This window comes from Myotis brandtii, unplaced genomic scaffold (assembly GCF_000412655.1).
Source record: "Myotis brandtii unplaced genomic scaffold, ASM41265v1 scaffold479, whole genome shotgun sequence".
Taxonomy (NCBI): Eukaryota; Metazoa; Chordata; class Mammalia; order Chiroptera; family Vespertilionidae; genus Myotis; species Myotis brandtii.
The window spans coordinates 481,660-499,154 of NW_005368305.1; the positions used below are offsets into that span (position 1 = coordinate 481,660).

Here is a 17,495-nt window from a genome sequence, read left to right on the forward strand (position 1 = left end):
GGGGCCGGGGCTGCGGCCGCGGGCTCGGCGGTAGCAGGTCCGCGGGATGCTGGGGCCGCTTGTTGTGGTGGAGGGACCCTGGAGGCGAGGACGGCGAAGAGAGCATTTGCTTAGCGGGACTTTGCAAAGGTGTGTGAAGTGTTTCCCGATTCCTAACGAGTGATGCTTTCTGTCATGTTATTGATCTTGAACAGGAGTCAGTGCCACGTAGTTCCCCCAACTGTAGGAAACTTGACTGATCCTCTGAAATGAGTCCCTTTTAGTGATGAAACTTCTCGTTGTCCTGAACGGATACCTGAGCCTGGGCAGGGAGTTGGGATGCTAATTCTGCATCTTCTGTTAAGATGCTCTTTTGAGATGCTTTACCGTAAGAGAGATTGTTCTTCTTTCTGTTGTCTTGTTCATGTAAAAGGTCGTGTTAATGGAAAACCTGGAGATATTAAACTCCAAGTGTTCAACATTATTAAGTTCAGTTTATAGTCATGTTGCAGGGATTTTTCTGAGTCTTTATAGTTGTCTTTGTAGACATGTTTAGTGACATTCATGTTGCCGTGTTTTTCAAAAACACCTATTTGCACTAGAAATTTAAAAAGCCCTTTTCAATAAGGGGGCAGCTATGATTATTTGTTTCTTGTTATGTAAATAAAAAGTACAGTTGCCATGGTATTCCTATGTATATGGCAGTTCTATGGGGGTTCTAAATGGACTGTGACATAATTTGGCCCCTGGCATCATGCTGTCAGGGGAGGCAAGACAGAAAAAAGGACCAAGTAGAAACTGATGAAGTGCTCACGGAAGCATATACAGAAAGTGCTAGGGAAATTGAGGGGTGGGAGAGACTGCATTTTCTTGAGTCTTTAGGAAAGGCTGCGGGGATAGTTTAAGCAGAGGGGGCATGAAGCAGCATGGTGTGTGCAGCGAACTGGATGGGCTGTGTGACCAGAAACGTAAGGGGGGCTCGGAGTGTCGCGCAGTGATGCTTGCTAGAGGCCTAAGTGGGCTCCAGGTAAGGGTGCTGGAGAGCCCCTGCGCTTTTATTTAGCACTTAGGCTAAGCCTAATTCCTTATATTCCTGTAGCTGAAGCAAGATGGAAACATTTAAGTAAACCTTTACTAAACGTTTGTATGCAAAAAAAAAAGAAGACACCATAGAGAATAAGACAGATAATTCAGCCTACACAATATGCCTTCCTCTTGGCTCCTAGACTCTGCCTCATTTTTAGGACCTGGCATATTTCTATGTCCTAGGCACCATGTTAGCGCCCATCTCTGCATTTAGCAAAGTCTGTGTCCCAAGAGAGAATGTGTGCAGTAGATAGAGGCCCTCCCCCTCTACTTGTCTGATTGGCTTGGGAAAGACCACCTTCCTTTCTACAGCAAAGGTGGTAGACCGTAACCATTTGCAGGAAGTTTCCCATTTCAATAGAATACAGACTAGCAGATGGTTCTCTTCTGCAGTGGGCCCTCCAAGATATTCACGTAGATTATTGTCCAATAAACTGGTATTATAAAACTCAGAGTTGGAGTCACAGATTTTGTGAGTTATCATAATGGTAGTTAATTTTCTTGTCTTGAAGGTTGTGGCAGCATTGCCTGAAGATATGAGAAAAGGTTCTAATCCCTATGGTTTTCCATGGGAATTGCTGGTATGTGCAGTGATTGTTGGATTTTTTGCTGTTTTCTTGTTTCTGTGGAGAAGCTTTCGATCGGTAAGTAACCAGTGCTATATACTTTCTAAGAGAATGTTCATTTTGTCTTCAGATTGAACAAGTAATATGAGAAACATCTTTTATTTTTATTTATTTATTTTTTTAAATATATTTCATTGATTTTTCACAGAGAAGAAGGGAGAGGGACAGAGAGCTAGAAACATCGATGAGAGAGAAACATCAACCAGCTGCCTCCTGCACACCCCCCAGTGGGGATGCGCCCGCAACCAAGGCACATGCCCCCGACCGGAATCGAACCCGGGACCCTTGAGTCCGCAGGCCGACGCTCTATCCACTGAGCCAAACCGGTTCGGCAACATCTTTTATTTTAAGATAACAGGTTAGGTTGTAGTTACATAGATCACTCATGTTAATGTGTGGCTACTAGAAACTGAATATGGATTTAGAGGAATATTTTTAGTGTAAAAATGTTAAAGGATTTCTTTGTAGAACTAATACTAAAACCTCACTTTTAGTATTTATTTATGTCTGTGTTTGTTTTTAAAGTATGCTAAACATCTGTGAATATGCCACTCAACCCGGAAACAAACACTGAGTATCACTTATAGTTAGGTGATCCTCCCTTATTTCATCTCCCTGCCTCCCTGTACTAGACGTAACCTTATCCTGATCCTTGTTATTCCCAAGCCTTAAAATTTTTTTTGGTTCTATCTACATATATTTATCAAAAGTATATATGTGATTTTATGCAGTTTCATGCTCTGTGTCATGTTTTGGAACTTTTTTATTCCATTGTATATTCCTAAGAGTCATCTGTGTTTTTGCATGAGACTAATTTTTTCCATTTTGATTGCTGTAGAAATTACATTGTAAGAGTATACTAAAATTTTAGATTTTATGGTCTTGGACATTTGGGTTGTTTTCAGTTTTTTTTCTATTACTATTAGTGCTGCTCTGTATATTATTTTTAATTAAATATATGTTTTCAATTACAGTTTACATTCAGTATTATTTTGCATTAATTTCAGGTGTACAGCATAATGGTTAGACACTCATACTTTACAAAGTGTTTCTCCTGATATTTCCAGTAGCCACCTGCTATGTATATTCTTATATATATCTCCTGTTGTTTATTTTACCTTTTTTTTTTCTTTTTCCTTTTAATTCTTACTGAGGATATTTTTTTCCATTGCTTTTTAGAGAGAGTAGAAGGCAGAGAGGGAGGGAGGGAGGGAAGAGAGATAGAGATAGAGATATAGAGATAGAGATAGAGATAGAGATAGAGAGAGCGAGAGACATTGATGTGAGAGAGACACATGGATTGGTTGCCTCCCCTATGACCCTTGACTGGGGCCGGGGATCTAACCTGCAACCCAGGTATGTGCCCTTGACTGAGAATCGAACCGAGACCCTTCAGTCTGGGGCCAACACTAACTATTGAGCACACCAGCAAAGGCCTGTTGTGTATTTTAAAGTTTCTCTTGGTAATATACTTAAGTGTGAGATTACTGGGTTATAGAATATATGGGAACTTCTACTTTTAAACATAATGCCAAATTGTTTTCCAAATTGTCTGTACCAATTTATACCCTTACCAGCAATATATAAGAGGCCCAGAGATCCATTTGATTTCTGTCTTCTCCAACACTTGTTATTTTGCCACTTGAATGGAAAAATGACGGTCTTGATTTGAATTCCTTGATCTCAAGTGAGATTATAATGTTACTAAATTTACCAGTCATATGTGGTTGTCATTTTGGGAAACAGTTGTTTATGTCTTTTGCTTAAGTTTTTATTGAGTAGTTTGTTGTTTTTTTATTTGTAGGTGTTCATTATTCTTGATGCTACCCTTATTGATTATGTGTATAGTCTGTGTCCCAGTATGAAACTTCTTTTCATTTTTCTTAAAGTGTTTTCTGATGAGCAGATATTCTTAATTTTAAAATTTTGTTTTTAAGATGTAAGTCCTTGATTCATCTTGAATCCAATGTTTTATTTGATATGGGATAGGAATTCAGTGTAATTTTTGCCCCCCAAATATAACCACTTTTTCTAGCTTCATGTATTGAATAGTCTCTCCTTTCCCTACTCATCTGCTATGCCACATGTAAGAGTTCCACATACATGTAGACCTTTTCTGCACTCTCATTTCTATTCTTTTAATGAGATCTTTTATCATTTTTTAAATCAGGGAAATTTCTTCTGCATTTTACATTTTTATTTCTCTTTTTTGGGATTACTGTGTTTTAGATGTTAGCCCTTATGCTTAAGATTTCTATATCTCTTAACTTAAAAATATTTTTTTTGGTAGTTTCCTGTTACCTTTTGAGGGAGTTCCTCAATCTGATGTTTCAGTTCGCTAATTCCTCATCTTTACCCATACTACTGTACCTTGACTTTAAACATTTTTAAAAAATATATTTGTATTGATTTCAGATTGGAAGGGAGAGGGAGAGATAGATGGAAACATCAGTGATGAGAGAGAATCATTGATCAGCTGCCTCCTGCATGCCCCTTACTGGGGAGCCCCTTACTGGGGATTGAGCCCGCCACCTGTGCAATGTGCCCTGACCAGGAATTGAATCCTGACCTCTTGATTCATGAGTGATCGCTCAACCACTGAGCCACACAGACAAGGCTTAAATTTTGTTTTGTTTTTTAAATTTTATCCCTATACATCTTCTGTAGATGATTTAATTCCCCATTGTTTCTTTATACTTGCTTATATTACCTTAACCCTAAATCTGATCTCCCTACAGGTGGAATTTTTCCTTCATTATTTGAGAGAGAGAGAGAGAGAGAGAGATATTAAAGAATACAAAGGTAGTGTTTCCTGTTTCTTTATAGTCAGTTCAGATCCATGACCCTGGATTTCTCAAATTGTGTTATTTTGGATATTAGCACTAGGGGAGGTAATGATAGGGGTTTCCTGAAATAGTTTGTTTTAGGGCCAAATATGTTTGAGGAATAATGGGCTAAATGATACAGTATTTCAGCATTTTTAATATCCTAATACACAATGTGAATTTTTAATAGATTTTAATATGTTGCATTTTTCTCATTGGACAGAACACTTTTGATTAATAAATTCATACTTAGGCAATAAGAAAAGTGTTATTTTTAAGTTGGCAGTATAAGTTAAATAAATTAGACTTACTTGAATGTGTATTTGTTTTAATGTAATTTTGCTTAAAATTTGTTTCAGGTTAGAAGCCGGCTTTATGTGGGTAAGCTCTTTTTTCTACTTTAGACCTCACCATTGTTTATAATTTTAAAACTTAAAACAATTTACACATGATAATATTAACTTTAAAAAAATTTACTGGGGTAACATTGGTTAATAACATGATTTTTAGGTGTATAAGATTATAATTCTACATATGTGTACCCTGTTATGTGCTTACCACCTGAAGTCTAGTTTCCTTCCATTACAATATATTTGACCCCCTTTACCAACTTTGCCTTCTCTCCACCTCTTTCCTTACTGGTAATCTCCATTCTGTTGTCTGTATCTGTAAGTTTGTTTTTTTCGTTAGTTCGTTTGTTGCTATTTGTTTTATATTACACATATTAGTGAAATCATATTTTTTGTCCTTTTTAGTCTGGTTTATTTCACTTAGCATAATACTTTAAAGATTTGTTCATGTTGTCATCAATGTGAATATTTCATCTTTTTATTGCTAAGTAGTTTTCCATTGTATAATTTTATACTATACTGTATATTTATACACATCACATATTCTTTAACCAGTGTCTGTCAGGTTGTTTTTATTTCTTGGCTATTGTAAATGATGTTGTAATTGAACATAGGGGTATATATATCTTTACGGATAAATGTTTTTATATTTTAACTTTTTATTTAGAAAGAGAGAAGAAGCTTGCTGTGGAACTTTCTACACTAATGGAAGAAAAATGTAAACTACTTGAAAAATTTAGCCTTGTACAAAAAGAGGTAAGACATTTTTGAAAATATAAACATTCATGTTAGAGTCTGAGGATTTTATACTTCTTAATATAGGTACTTCTGTATTAGCTTAAAATTATTAATGCTTTGTTTGCGAAGTATAAGAGTTCAAGTTGCTCTTCAAATTACTAGGTTTCAATTTGCCTTTTCCTGACTAGTGAAGTTAAACACCTTTTTATATGTTTATTGGTCTTCTTCTTCCTCTTCTTTCTTCTTTATATTTTTAAAGGTATAGTTATATTTTTTTTCCTTTTTGATATGTAGGACTTCTTTTCCCATATTTTGAGTATGAGTCCTGTGCCAGATATATGTGGTGCAAATATCTTCTTCCACCTTGTGTTTGCCTTTTTATTTCATACAGGCCTAAGCTGTCAGTTGGACATCCTTAGTACTGCCACGGAGGCGGGAGAGGCTCCCGCCACTGCCACTGCTCTCGCCAGCTGTGAGCCTGGCTTCTGGCTGAGCAGTGCTCCTCCTGTGGGAGCGCACTTACCACCAGGGAGCAGCTCCTGCGTTGAGTGTCTGCCCCCTGGTGGTCAGTGTGCGTCATAGCGACTGGTCGTTCTTCTGTTTGGTCAATTTGCACATTAGCCTTTTATTATATAGGATGGTATCTTGGTAAGCAGAAGTTTATAATTTTAATATAGTCTGATTTGTCAATCTTTTAAAAAAAATATATATATTTTTGTTGATTTTAGAGAGGAAGGGAGAGTAAGAGAGAAACATCAGTGATAAGGGAAAACCATTGATCGGCTGCCTCCTGCACTCCCCACACTGGGGATCAAGCCTACAACCCAGCATATGCCCTGACCAGGAATCCAACTGTGACCTCCTGGTTCATAGGTTGATGCTCAACCATTGAACCACACTGCCCGGGCATGTCAATCTTTTTTTATGGTGGATGACTGCTTTTTGTTTTCTACTTAAGAAATTTCTGTCTGCTCAAAGATAGGAAGGTATCCTTTTGTGTTATCTTTTAGAAACTTTGTCGCTTTACTTTTCTCCTTTAGTCTTTATGTTAATTTGCTAGGACTGTCATAACGTACCACAAACTGGGTGGCTTATGCAACAGAAATTAGATTTGTTTTACAGTTTTGGAGGCTAGCAGTCCAGGACCAAGGTGTTGGCTGGTTTGGTTCTTCTAAGGTCTCTCTCCTTGGCTTGCAGATGGCAGCCTTCTTGCCTGATATTCCCTGGTCTTTCCTCTGTCCTGGTACCTGTTTCTGGTATTTCTCTGTGTCCAGGTTTTCTCTCCTTATAAGGACACATTGGAATAGGGCCCACCCTAAAGCCCCTTTTTAACTTAATCACCTCCTTGAAGAGCCTATTTCCAAATGGAATCAAATTCATACTGGGGATTGGGGCTTTAACTTATTAACTTGGGGGTGAGGGGAACAATTTAGCCAAAATTTATTCAGTTCGTCATCTATCTGGAATTCAATTTGTGATGATGTGATTTGGAGGTCAAAATTTAATGTTTTTCATATGGATATTGCATTAACCAGTACTATTTATTGAAAAGACCATCTTTTCCTTTGTTCTGTGGTGTCATCTTCTTAATTCAAGTGACTGTATATATCTGAATCTGTTTCTATAGCTTCCGTCTTGTTGGGCTATATATTTTTTTATTCTCATGCCAATCACGCTTTTTAAATCTACTGTGTTTTTATAAAAAGTCTTTTTATTTTTTAATCCTCACTGGAGGATATTTTTTCCTCATTGTTTTTTAGAGACAGTGGGAGGTAGGGGGGAGAAAGAGAGGGAAGAAGGGGGAGAGAGAGAGAGAGAGAGAGAGAGAGAGAAAGAGAGAGAGAGAGATATGTCATAGATTGGTTGCCTCCTGCACGTGCCCCTACAGGGGCCGGGGATTGAACTGGCAACCGAGGTATGTGCCCTTGACTTGCTGTTGAACCCAAGACCCTTCAGTCTGTGGGTTGACACTATAACTACTGAGCCAAACCAGCGAGGGCATTTATAACGTCTTGTTACCACAGTGTACACCTCTAAGTTTGTTCTTCAAGATTGTCTTGGCATTTTGCCTTTGTATACTAGTATAAATTTGAAATCATTTAATCTGTTTACACACGTACATAGCCTGCTCTAGGAATTTGATTAGGATTGCATTAAATATACAGATCAATTTGGAGAGAATTGATATTTGCAATGTTGTGTTCTTGTGAATGGATTATGGTATATCCCTCTACTTACGTCTTTTTGTAATCCTTTCAATATTGTTTTATACATCTTTGAGTTGAGATCTTGCATAGCTTTTCTTTTTTTAAATATATTTTTATTGATTTTAGAGAGGAAGGGAGAGGGAGAGAGAGATAGAAACATCAGTGATGATAGAGAATCATTGATTGGCTGCCTCCTGCATGTTCCACACTGGTGATCGAGCCCACAACCCAGGCATGTGCCCTGACTGGGAATCGAACAGTGACCTCCTGGCTCATAGGTCAGTGCTCAGCCACTGAGCCACACCAGCCAGGCTTGTATATCTTTTCTTAAATTTATTCCCTGGTATCTGAGCCTGCAACCTGGGCATGTGCCCTTGACCAGAATCGAACCTGTGATCCTTCAGACCACAGGCCAACACTCTATCCACTGAGCCAAACAGGCTAGGGCATGAGTGGCTTTTAATATATTAACAGAGTTTTGCATCCATTACAATAAATTTCAAACATTTTTATTACCCCAAAAAGAAATGCTTCGCCTCTTAGCTACCACCCTTCACCCATTCTCTCCCATTCCCAAGGCCTACACAATTAATGTACTTTTTGTTCCTATAAAATTGTCTATTCTGTACATTTCACATAAATGGAATCATATAATATGTGGTCCTTTGTGCCTTGCTTTTTAAAAAATATATATTTTATTGATTTTTTACAGAGAGAAAGGGAGAGGGATAGAGAGTAAGAAACATCGATGAGAGAGAAACATCGATCAGCTGCCTCCTGCACACTCCCCACTGGGGATGTGCCCAACTAAGGTACATGCCCTTGACCCGAATCAAACCTGGGACCCTTGAGTCCACAGGCCGACGCTCTATCCATTGAGCCAAACCAGTTAGGGCTGTGCCTTGCTTTTTTAAAACACTTACAATGATGTTTTGAAGGTTTATCATTGTTGTAGCATGTATCAGTACTAATTTTTTATATATTTTTTGCCAAATAATATTTTGTGTCAACTTACATACCCATTTGTCAGTTGATGGACATTTAGGTTATTCTCATTTTTGGCTATTATAAATGATGCTATGTGCATTTATGTACAAGTTTTTGTGTGGATATATGTTTTCTTTTTTGGATATATGTTTTCAATTCTTTTGGGTAGTATATACCCAGAAGTAGAATTGCTAGATTTAGATTTACATTTAACTTTTGAAAGAACTACCAAATTGTTTTCCACAGTGACTACACCAGTTCACATTCCCAGTAGCAGTTTGTGTTACAGTTTTTCCACATCTTTCCCAACACTTGTTATATGTCTTTTTTTATTATAGCCAATGTCTGACTAAGAACTCTGTTTCTCTTACTTTTTCCTTTGGTTCTGAGTCAAATCTTGTCTTTTTATTCATTTTTTTAATTATTATTTTTTAATACTTACCCAAAGATAGCAGTGGGAGGAAGAGGAAGAGAAAGGGAGGGAGGGAAGGAAGAAGGGAGGGAGACAGAGAGAGAGAAAATGAGAGAGAGAGAGAGAGAGAGAGAGAGGCATCAATGTGAGAGGGAACATTGGTTGCTTTCTGTATGTGCCCAACTAGTGCCCGTGCCTGACCAGGATCAAACCCACAACCTAGGTATGTGGCCTGATCGGGAATTGAACCCAGAACCTTTTTGTATACAGGATGATGTTCCAACTAACTGAGCCACACTGGCCAGGTCAAATCTTGTCTTTTTGAATACCAGGTTATTTTATATTGAGTATCAGTGATAGTATAACAAAAATTATACAGATAATTTTGATCTTTCTGCAGTGAGGATTTACTGTTGCTTCTCATAGGCAGCTGAGCTAGGGACATTTGAAATCTTAGATTACTTTAATCACAGATTGAGATGTTTGGAGACTTGCCCTCACTTAAAATGGTTAGTTTGTGGTTTAGACCTGCTTATAAGGTAGTCATTGTGGGTTGGTAGTAGTTTCCTCTTGTCGCTCTAACAAATTACCACAAATTTAGTGGCATAAGGCAACACAGATTTATTCAACTATAGTTCTGGAGGTCAGAAGTGTAAAGCCAGTCTTATAGGGCTAAAATTGAAGGGAGGGAGACAGAGAGAGAGAGAATGAGAGAGAGAGAGAGAGAGAGAGAGAGAGAGAGGCATCAATGTGAGAGGGAACATTGGTTGCTTTCTGTATGTGCCCAACTAGTGCCCGTGCCTGACCAGGATCAAACCCACAACCTAGGTATGTGGCCTGATCGGGAATTGAACCCAGAACCTTTTTGTATACAGGATGATGTTCCAACTAACTGAGCCACACTGGCCAGGTCAAATCTTGTCTTTTTGAATACCAGGTTATTTTATATTGAGTATCAGTGATAGTATAACAAAAATTATACAGATAATTTTGATCTTTCTGCAGTGAGGATTTACTGTTGCTTCTCATAGGCAGCTGAGCTAGGGACATTTGAAATCTTAGATTACTTTAATCACAGATTGAGATGTTTGGAGACTTGCCCTCACTTAAAATGGTTAGTTTGTGGTTTAGACCTGCTTATAAGGTAGTCATTGTGGGTTGGTAGTAGTTTCCTCTTGTCGCTCTAACAAATTACCACAAATTTAGTGGCATAAGGCAACACAGATTTATTCAACTATAGTTCTGGAGGTCAGAAGTGTAAAGCCAGTCTTATAGGGCTAAAATTAAAATATCAGCCAGTCTGTGTCCCGGAGAGAACCTGTTTCTTGCCTCTTCCACCTTCTGGAGACTTCCCACATTCCTTGGCTCATAGCTGTATCACTCCATCCTCTGCTTCTATCTTCACATCATCTTCTCTCCCAACTTTGATCCTTTTGCCTCCCTTTTATAAGGCCTCTTGGGACTATATTGAGCCCGTCAATATAATCTCAGATATTTGCTCCAGCTCAAGATCCTTAATCACACCTGGAGATTTTAGGAATTAGGGTAGACTGTGGAGAGGTCGTTATTTAACTTACCACAGGGTCCCATCCTGAAGTCTGTCTGAGCTTCATGGTTCATCCTACTCAGCAGGTCCTGAACTCTAAATGTTGTCTTCTCAACTCCCAATTCTACTAAAATCTCTGCTTGTTCTGATTATTTTGTTTCCTGTCACACATTCTCATTATTTTGATCACTCTCTAAGGTAGTGGTTCTCAACGTTCCTAATGCTGCGACCCTTTAATACAGTTACTCATGTTGTGGTGGCCCCCAATTTCATTGTTACAAATTGAACATAATTAAAGCATAGTGATTAATCACAAAAACAATATGTAATTATATGTGTTTTCCGATGGTCTTAGGCGACCCCTGTGAAAAGGTCGTTTGACCCCCAAAGGGGTCGCGACCCACAGGTTGAGAACCGCTGCTCTAAGGCCTTCAGACATATCCTGTCTTTTGTTATATTCGTCCAGCTCTGTTTCTTGTTCTTAGCGAGAAGATTGATCTAAAACAACTTGGCTCTTCCATTTAATTTACTTTTTATGAGACTGATGTGCTACCTACTGTACTAATGAGGCATCTTAATTTACTTTTAAAAAAAGCAATGAAGTAAGTGCATTTTGCTAAATCCTGTAGCATTGTATGTTTCATTGTCCTATTTTACATTGTTCTTGGTTGTTTTCTTTATTTTTAAAACATTTTATAGTCCCTGTTTGCTTTATTTGTTGTTAGATTTGAATTACAAGTGAAAATTTCTGATGAACACTTGGTATAAATTTCTCTTTAATGAGTAAGTAGACTTTGGATAGCCTTAAGTGTAAAGTTCTGCCATTTGTTGCCCAAGCTAATGGGTTGTGATGTGTTAGCTGCCCTAGCTTTGTTTGTTATAGTAGTCAAATTTAAAGTTTAGTAAATCCAAATAAATTTAACATATCTGTGGAACTAGATTCTGTCTGTTTCTTAGATACCTACCCAGATAAAATTTGTACTTTTTACTTACAGTGTTGCTTTCTTTCAGTATGAAGGCTTAGAATCATTAAAGGATTCCAGCTCTGAGAAGGAGTCAACAGAAGCTCAAAATTTAGAGGTAAAAATACATAGTATAATTATAAAAGCTGGGGGAATAGCATCAATTTTAAATGAAATGTGTCTTCTCAAAACTATTTGAAAGGAAATATAAAAGAGCATCTCTTGATGTTAAACTTAAAAAAATTTAAATAGAGGAAATAGAATATTAATAAGTAGCATAAAATATTTTAAATATTTGAACTGTTGTTGCAAACTTGTTTTGAGTGAGGTGTTCAGTTCACTGAAATCTAGGGTGTTATAGGAGGTCTTTATTCATCATTCCTGGGAAATGTATTAAACGTGACCTTTTCCTTTTTTTTACTTATTTTGCTCCAGAAAGAAAAATATAACATTGATTTTCATAAATTTAGGCATAGTTGGTAACAATAAATTACGTAAATTTTGGTATTACTTGCTTTTACTTCATCCCTAGTATATTAGGAGTGACTAGAATTAGACCAAAGATTTATGTTATAAGTGGTGTGCTGGTAAATATTTAGCAACTGGATATCTGCAAAGCAGAAGCCCTTATTTGTAGCATTTCCTGACTTATATCGTGTAAATACTCTGACTGTGACCAATTTCAAGATGTCAGCATGATGTCACTGATGGTAGAGTTGGGAAGACATATGCATAGTTGGGTTTCCTGCCATGTATGACTTGGCTTAAATAGGAACGAAGGTATCATAATTTGTCCCTTGGCTAAACTCCAACAGATTGATTACCTTAGGTAATGGGAGTGCCTTACTACTGTTTTAAAGTGGAAGTTTTATAAAAAGCTTACTAATATTAAAGTAGAAACAATAGACTTCCTACCTTTGGTGTACATGTTCAGTCAGTCCAGCTGGGCAGTTCTCAATCACTGATGTCTGTAAATCATCAGAAAGTCTATGGATAATGATTCAGAATTTCCTACTGGAGTCTAAAGTAAGTTACAAATTGAATTCCAAATGAAAAGCATTTCTTAAATTTTTCTTTCTTCACTTGTTACCTATTAATATTCTTAAGAACTTGTTGAAATAGTTATATTTTATTTGTTGACCCTCTCTTTTAGCTGTTGGTCTAGTAGTAATTTATTAGTTTGATTAAAAAAAATTTTTTTAAAATATATTTTATTGATTTTTTACAGAGAGGAAGGGAGAGGGATAGAGAGTTAGAAACATCGATGAGAGAGAAACATCGATCAGCTGCCTCCTGAACACCCCCTACTGGGGATGTGCTCGCAACCAAGGTACATGCCCCTGACCAGAACCGACCCCGGGACCCTTCAGTCTGCAGGCCGACGCTCTATCCACTGAGCCAAACCAGCTAGGGCTGATTAAAAAAATTTTAAAGGCATTTAGCATGCTTAGAAAACCCCTAAAAAACTGGAGGGCAAAGGCCTCAAGCTTCGTGGTATTGTGGATCAAATAAAACACCAATTTATTCTCAAGACATTGAACTTACTTAATCTAGCATAAGATTAGCTGAAGTTTTATTTTAAAATGAATAATCATTCATTTAAAATGTGAACAAGTGAGTGTTGAAATGAACAATCACTTGTTTAAAATGAATAAGTAAATGTCTAATTTTAGTAATTTAAGAAAATGTTTATTTTCAAGATTATTAAATTGAATATAAACTAACATGATGCAACTTAAAAAATTTGATGGTTGACTCGGTAGATAAAATCAAAATGATGTGGTAATTTTGATTCAAGTAAGAGAATTCTTATAATGGAATAGTCAAATTTGAGGAAATATATATAAGTTTTTAACCACTATAATGTAGTATGTATTTGTTCTGCTTTTATTTGGGCCTACATTAAATTCTTTGAACTTTTGGTTTGTTTATTTTTTAACAAGTTTGTTGAAGAATCACAAATATCAGAGGTATGTTTATTATAGCATTTAATATCCAATTAGAATAATCCAAGAACTAATCATTTTAAATTTAAAAGGTCACTGAAAATATGTCTTAATTCAATGTAGATTATCATTATGAAACAATCTTGATTGGTTTTAAAATTTATTTTGCATTTTATTATGTCTTTAATTTTATTAAATTGGATTTATTCCTCATTTTTGCTTTTATAATGCTTTAGCGCAGAAGTCGGCAAACTAGACTCTGGGCTTCCCACCTGCTTTTTGTAAATAAAATTTTATTGGAACACAGGCATGCTCATTCATTTATGTGTTGCCTTTGCTGTCTCACTACATGGGTATAGTTGAGTATTTGGACAGAGACTACAGGGCCTGCAAACCTGAAATACTTACTCTCTGGCTCTTTATACAAAATGTTTGCTGACCCCTGCTAGAATGGCTATTATTTCAATCTTATAAAAATGAACAAATATATAAACTAAATTTATTTAACTTACAGTATATGTGTTTTATTATAATTATCTGATTTACCCTAACCAGAAATTCCTAGGTCTGTCTTATAAAGTTGGCTTCCTCTTTTAGGCAATCTGTGAAAAGCTGAACAGTTCCAAATCTGAATGTGAGGATGAAATAGACTTTCTAGAAAAGGAGTTAAAGGAAGAGAAATCTAAACATTCTGAACAAGATGAATTGGTAAGGCTTCTGTGTTTGAGGAGACTGTAGGTAGAAGAAAGTTATTGCATTAAAAAAATTATATTGTTTAAAGCAGCTATTTTCAACCTTTTTTATTTCATAGCACACATAAACTAATTACTAACATTCTGTGGCACTCTAAAAAATACATTTTTTGCTTATCTGACAAAAAAAGGTATAATTTTGATTCATTCACATCGGATGGCTATTGTTGTGTTTGCTGTTGTCATTTTTATTTTGACATTCTAAAGGAAAAGAGGTCAGTGTCCCTGACTAAATAGCCAGGTATTGCACGTTTTAAAAATCCTTACAGCATACTGGTTGAAAAGCACTGATTTAAAGAATTGTAAACACTGTAAAAAATTTAAAGATACAGAAGGTTGTAAAGTAGAGAGTAAAACTTTTCAGATCCACTAGTTCTTTCATTTGCTAGAGGTTACCATTATTTTGTTGTTTCTTACATATTCTTTTTTTTTTTTAAGACGACTGTGACTTTTTAAAAATAATATTTTTATTGATTTCAGAGAGGCAGGGAGGGGGGAGAGAGATAGAAACATCAATGATGAGAGAGACTCACTGATCGGCTGCCTCCTGCACACCCCCTCCTGGGGATTAAGCCCACAACCCAGTCATGTGCCTTTGACCGGAATCAAACCTGGGACCCTTCAGTCTGCAGGCCAATGCTCTATCCACTCCTCTATCCTGGCCAAACCGGCTAGGGCTTTTGCATATTCTTATAGAAATTTTTGATATGCACTATGGAAGTAGCTCACACAAATAGTTTAGTTTGAATAATCACATACATAGTGGATTTTATCACTCAAAAAGTATGTTAACATTTTAACTTTATTTGTCACATATTTTAAAATCTTTCTTAAGGAAGATCTTGATGTGTATGAGATTATTAAGATACAATGTTAGTGGACTTTTCTGGAGCCTATTTAAACTTAAATGTCATAAAACATTAAAGATGAGATAAAATATTATTATGTAACTTTCATGTAAGATTCCTTTAAGCAAATGGCGGAGAAGATTTCTTAATTTGAGCCCTCATCTTTTTGAGGAAAACTGGTTAGGTTAACAATATATCTAATGTGTATGGCATCTTGGAAACTGGAGGAGTTTAGTAAATGTTTGTTTATTGATTGATACTGTCTTTCCAGATGGTGGATATTTCAAAAAGGATACAGTCCTTAGAAGATGAATCAAAATCACTCAAATCACAAGTAGCTGAAGTAAGTTGCTTTAGTCTAATAGGTCTGTTGCTTTTGAAAATAATTTTAATGTTCCTATTACTATTATGATTAAAAAATAAGATATAATATTATAATTTGAGATATAGGGGTCTTAGACATATATGTTTTATACAAGGTACCTCAGAAAAGCTTATTTTTCTTATTGGACAAGTATTTATTGAGCTATTGCTATGTACTGGTCACTGTTGTAGGTGATAGGCACTTACATTAGTAGTTAAAATAGACAGGAAAGCTCTCATGGAACTTAAATTATGGTAAGAGAAGAACAGATAATAAAAAGCTAATTAAACTGCCCTGGCTGGTGAGGCTCAATTGGTTGGACATCGTCCAGTGCACCAAAAGGTTGCCAGTTTGGTTCCTGGTCCGGGCATATGCCGGATTGCAGGCTTCATCCCCAGTCGGGGGTCTGCAGGGGGCAGCTAATCGATGTTTCTCACATCGATATTTCTCTCTTTCTCCCTCTCCTTCTAAATCAGTAAAAACATATTTTAAAAAGCTAATTAAACTTCTTAAACAGTACACAGAAGGTTATAAGAGGTTAAGTCAAGGTTTAAAGCCACATAGCTAGTTAGTGTGGGAGCCATGACTACATCCTGATTCTAGGCCAGAGTTTTTCTCCTACACTATGCTGCCTCTTCTATTAATATTGGCATGTTTTTTACTTTAATTTCATGTTTTAGGGAAGATGGATAAAAAATAACTATTGTATTAAACTAATTGTTATAAACTTGATATGTTGTATTTTCTTAGGCCAAAACAACCTTCAAAATATTTCAAATGAATGAAGAACGACTTAAGATAGCTATAAAAGATGCTGTGAGTGAAAATTCCCAACTTCAGGAAAGCCAGAAACAGGTTTGTACTGTATAGGGATCCTTCAACTTGTATTTATAAATCTTCTGGGCATACTGATGACTGACCCATGCAAGGGGCAAGAAAAGGCTTTTCCCGGAGAGCACAAGAGCAGGACAATCTCCCATATTCTGTGTCTCTTGTGTAGGATACATTTTAATACAAGTAAGGTATAGTATGGGATATAAGGAGTGCTAAAAAATGACCAAATCTAACATATGTGTATCTCAGAAACTTCATTTGATATAGATATAGACTTATTATGTTAATTAGTTGAAGATGGTTAAGTGTCTGTTATTTTACATTATTACTCTTTTGAAAGTTCTTTGCAAACAGGAGTTCACCCTTCCTTTCCTACTCCTGTCCCTCCCTCCCTCCCTCCTTCATTCCATCCCTTTCTTTTTCCTCCCTTCTTAGCAACACATTGCATTGCATAATACCTATTAACGAGAGGCCTGGTGCATGAATTCGTGCACAGGTGGGGTTGCTCTGCCTGGCTGGCAGTCAGGGTGGTCTTGCCCAGTCCCGATAGGGGCCGGCCGGGGTGGGGTGGGGGGGGAACCACGGGAGGTTGGCCAGCAACAGGTTAGCTGTGGGAGCACACTGACCATCAGGGGCAGCTCCTGCATTGAGCGTCTGCCCCCTGGTGGTCAGTGTGTTGTCATAGCAACCAGTTTCCCAGTCATTTGGTCAACCGCTTGTAATGGTCACTTAGGCTTTCATATATATAGATGATACAGTTAAATATATAAAAAGTATGATAAAGTAATAATGAGTTTTTCTTTTTTGTGTGGGGTTTGATTTTTAGCTTTTACAAGAAGCTGAAGAATGGAAAGAACAAGTGAGTGAACTTAATAAACAGAAAATAACATTTGAAGACTCCAGAGTACATGCAAAACAAGTTCTATGTGATAAAGAAAATCAGATCAAGGTAAATGGCCCTGCTGGTTTTAGTGACTGAGTCAGCTAGAATTCTATACTAATTCTGAAATTTGAAAATTTTTGTTTTTGGCAG

At 36.8% G+C, this 17,495-nt stretch overlaps 1 protein-coding gene across 8 annotated transcripts in view; it reads left to right on the forward strand.

Annotated features, from left to right (window-relative positions):
• Window positions 1–17,495, forward strand: part of CTAGE5 (CTAGE family, member 5) — a 126,545-nt gene that overhangs the window by 46,713 nt on the left and 62,337 nt on the right. For 5 of the 8 annotated variants that reach the window (XM_014547540.1, XM_014547541.1, XM_014547543.1 and 2 more), the window contains 9 exons: window positions 1,578–1,709; window positions 4,876–4,897; window positions 5,534–5,622; window positions 11,768–11,836; window positions 13,662–13,688; window positions 14,262–14,372; window positions 15,536–15,607; window positions 16,379–16,483; window positions 17,289–17,411. In XM_014547540.1, the coding sequence (XP_014403026.1) occupies window positions 1,578–1,709; window positions 4,876–4,897; window positions 5,534–5,622; window positions 11,768–11,836; window positions 13,662–13,688; window positions 14,262–14,372; window positions 15,536–15,607; window positions 16,379–16,483; window positions 17,289–17,411 (750 nt within the window). Of the gene's footprint in view, window positions 1–64; window positions 130–1,577; window positions 1,710–4,875; window positions 4,898–5,533; window positions 5,623–11,767; window positions 11,837–13,661; window positions 13,689–14,261; window positions 14,373–15,535; window positions 15,608–16,378; window positions 16,484–17,288; window positions 17,412–17,495 lie in introns of those variants that run through there. The other 3 variants (XM_014547542.1, XM_014547546.1, XM_014547547.1) reach the window with 2 other exon arrangements.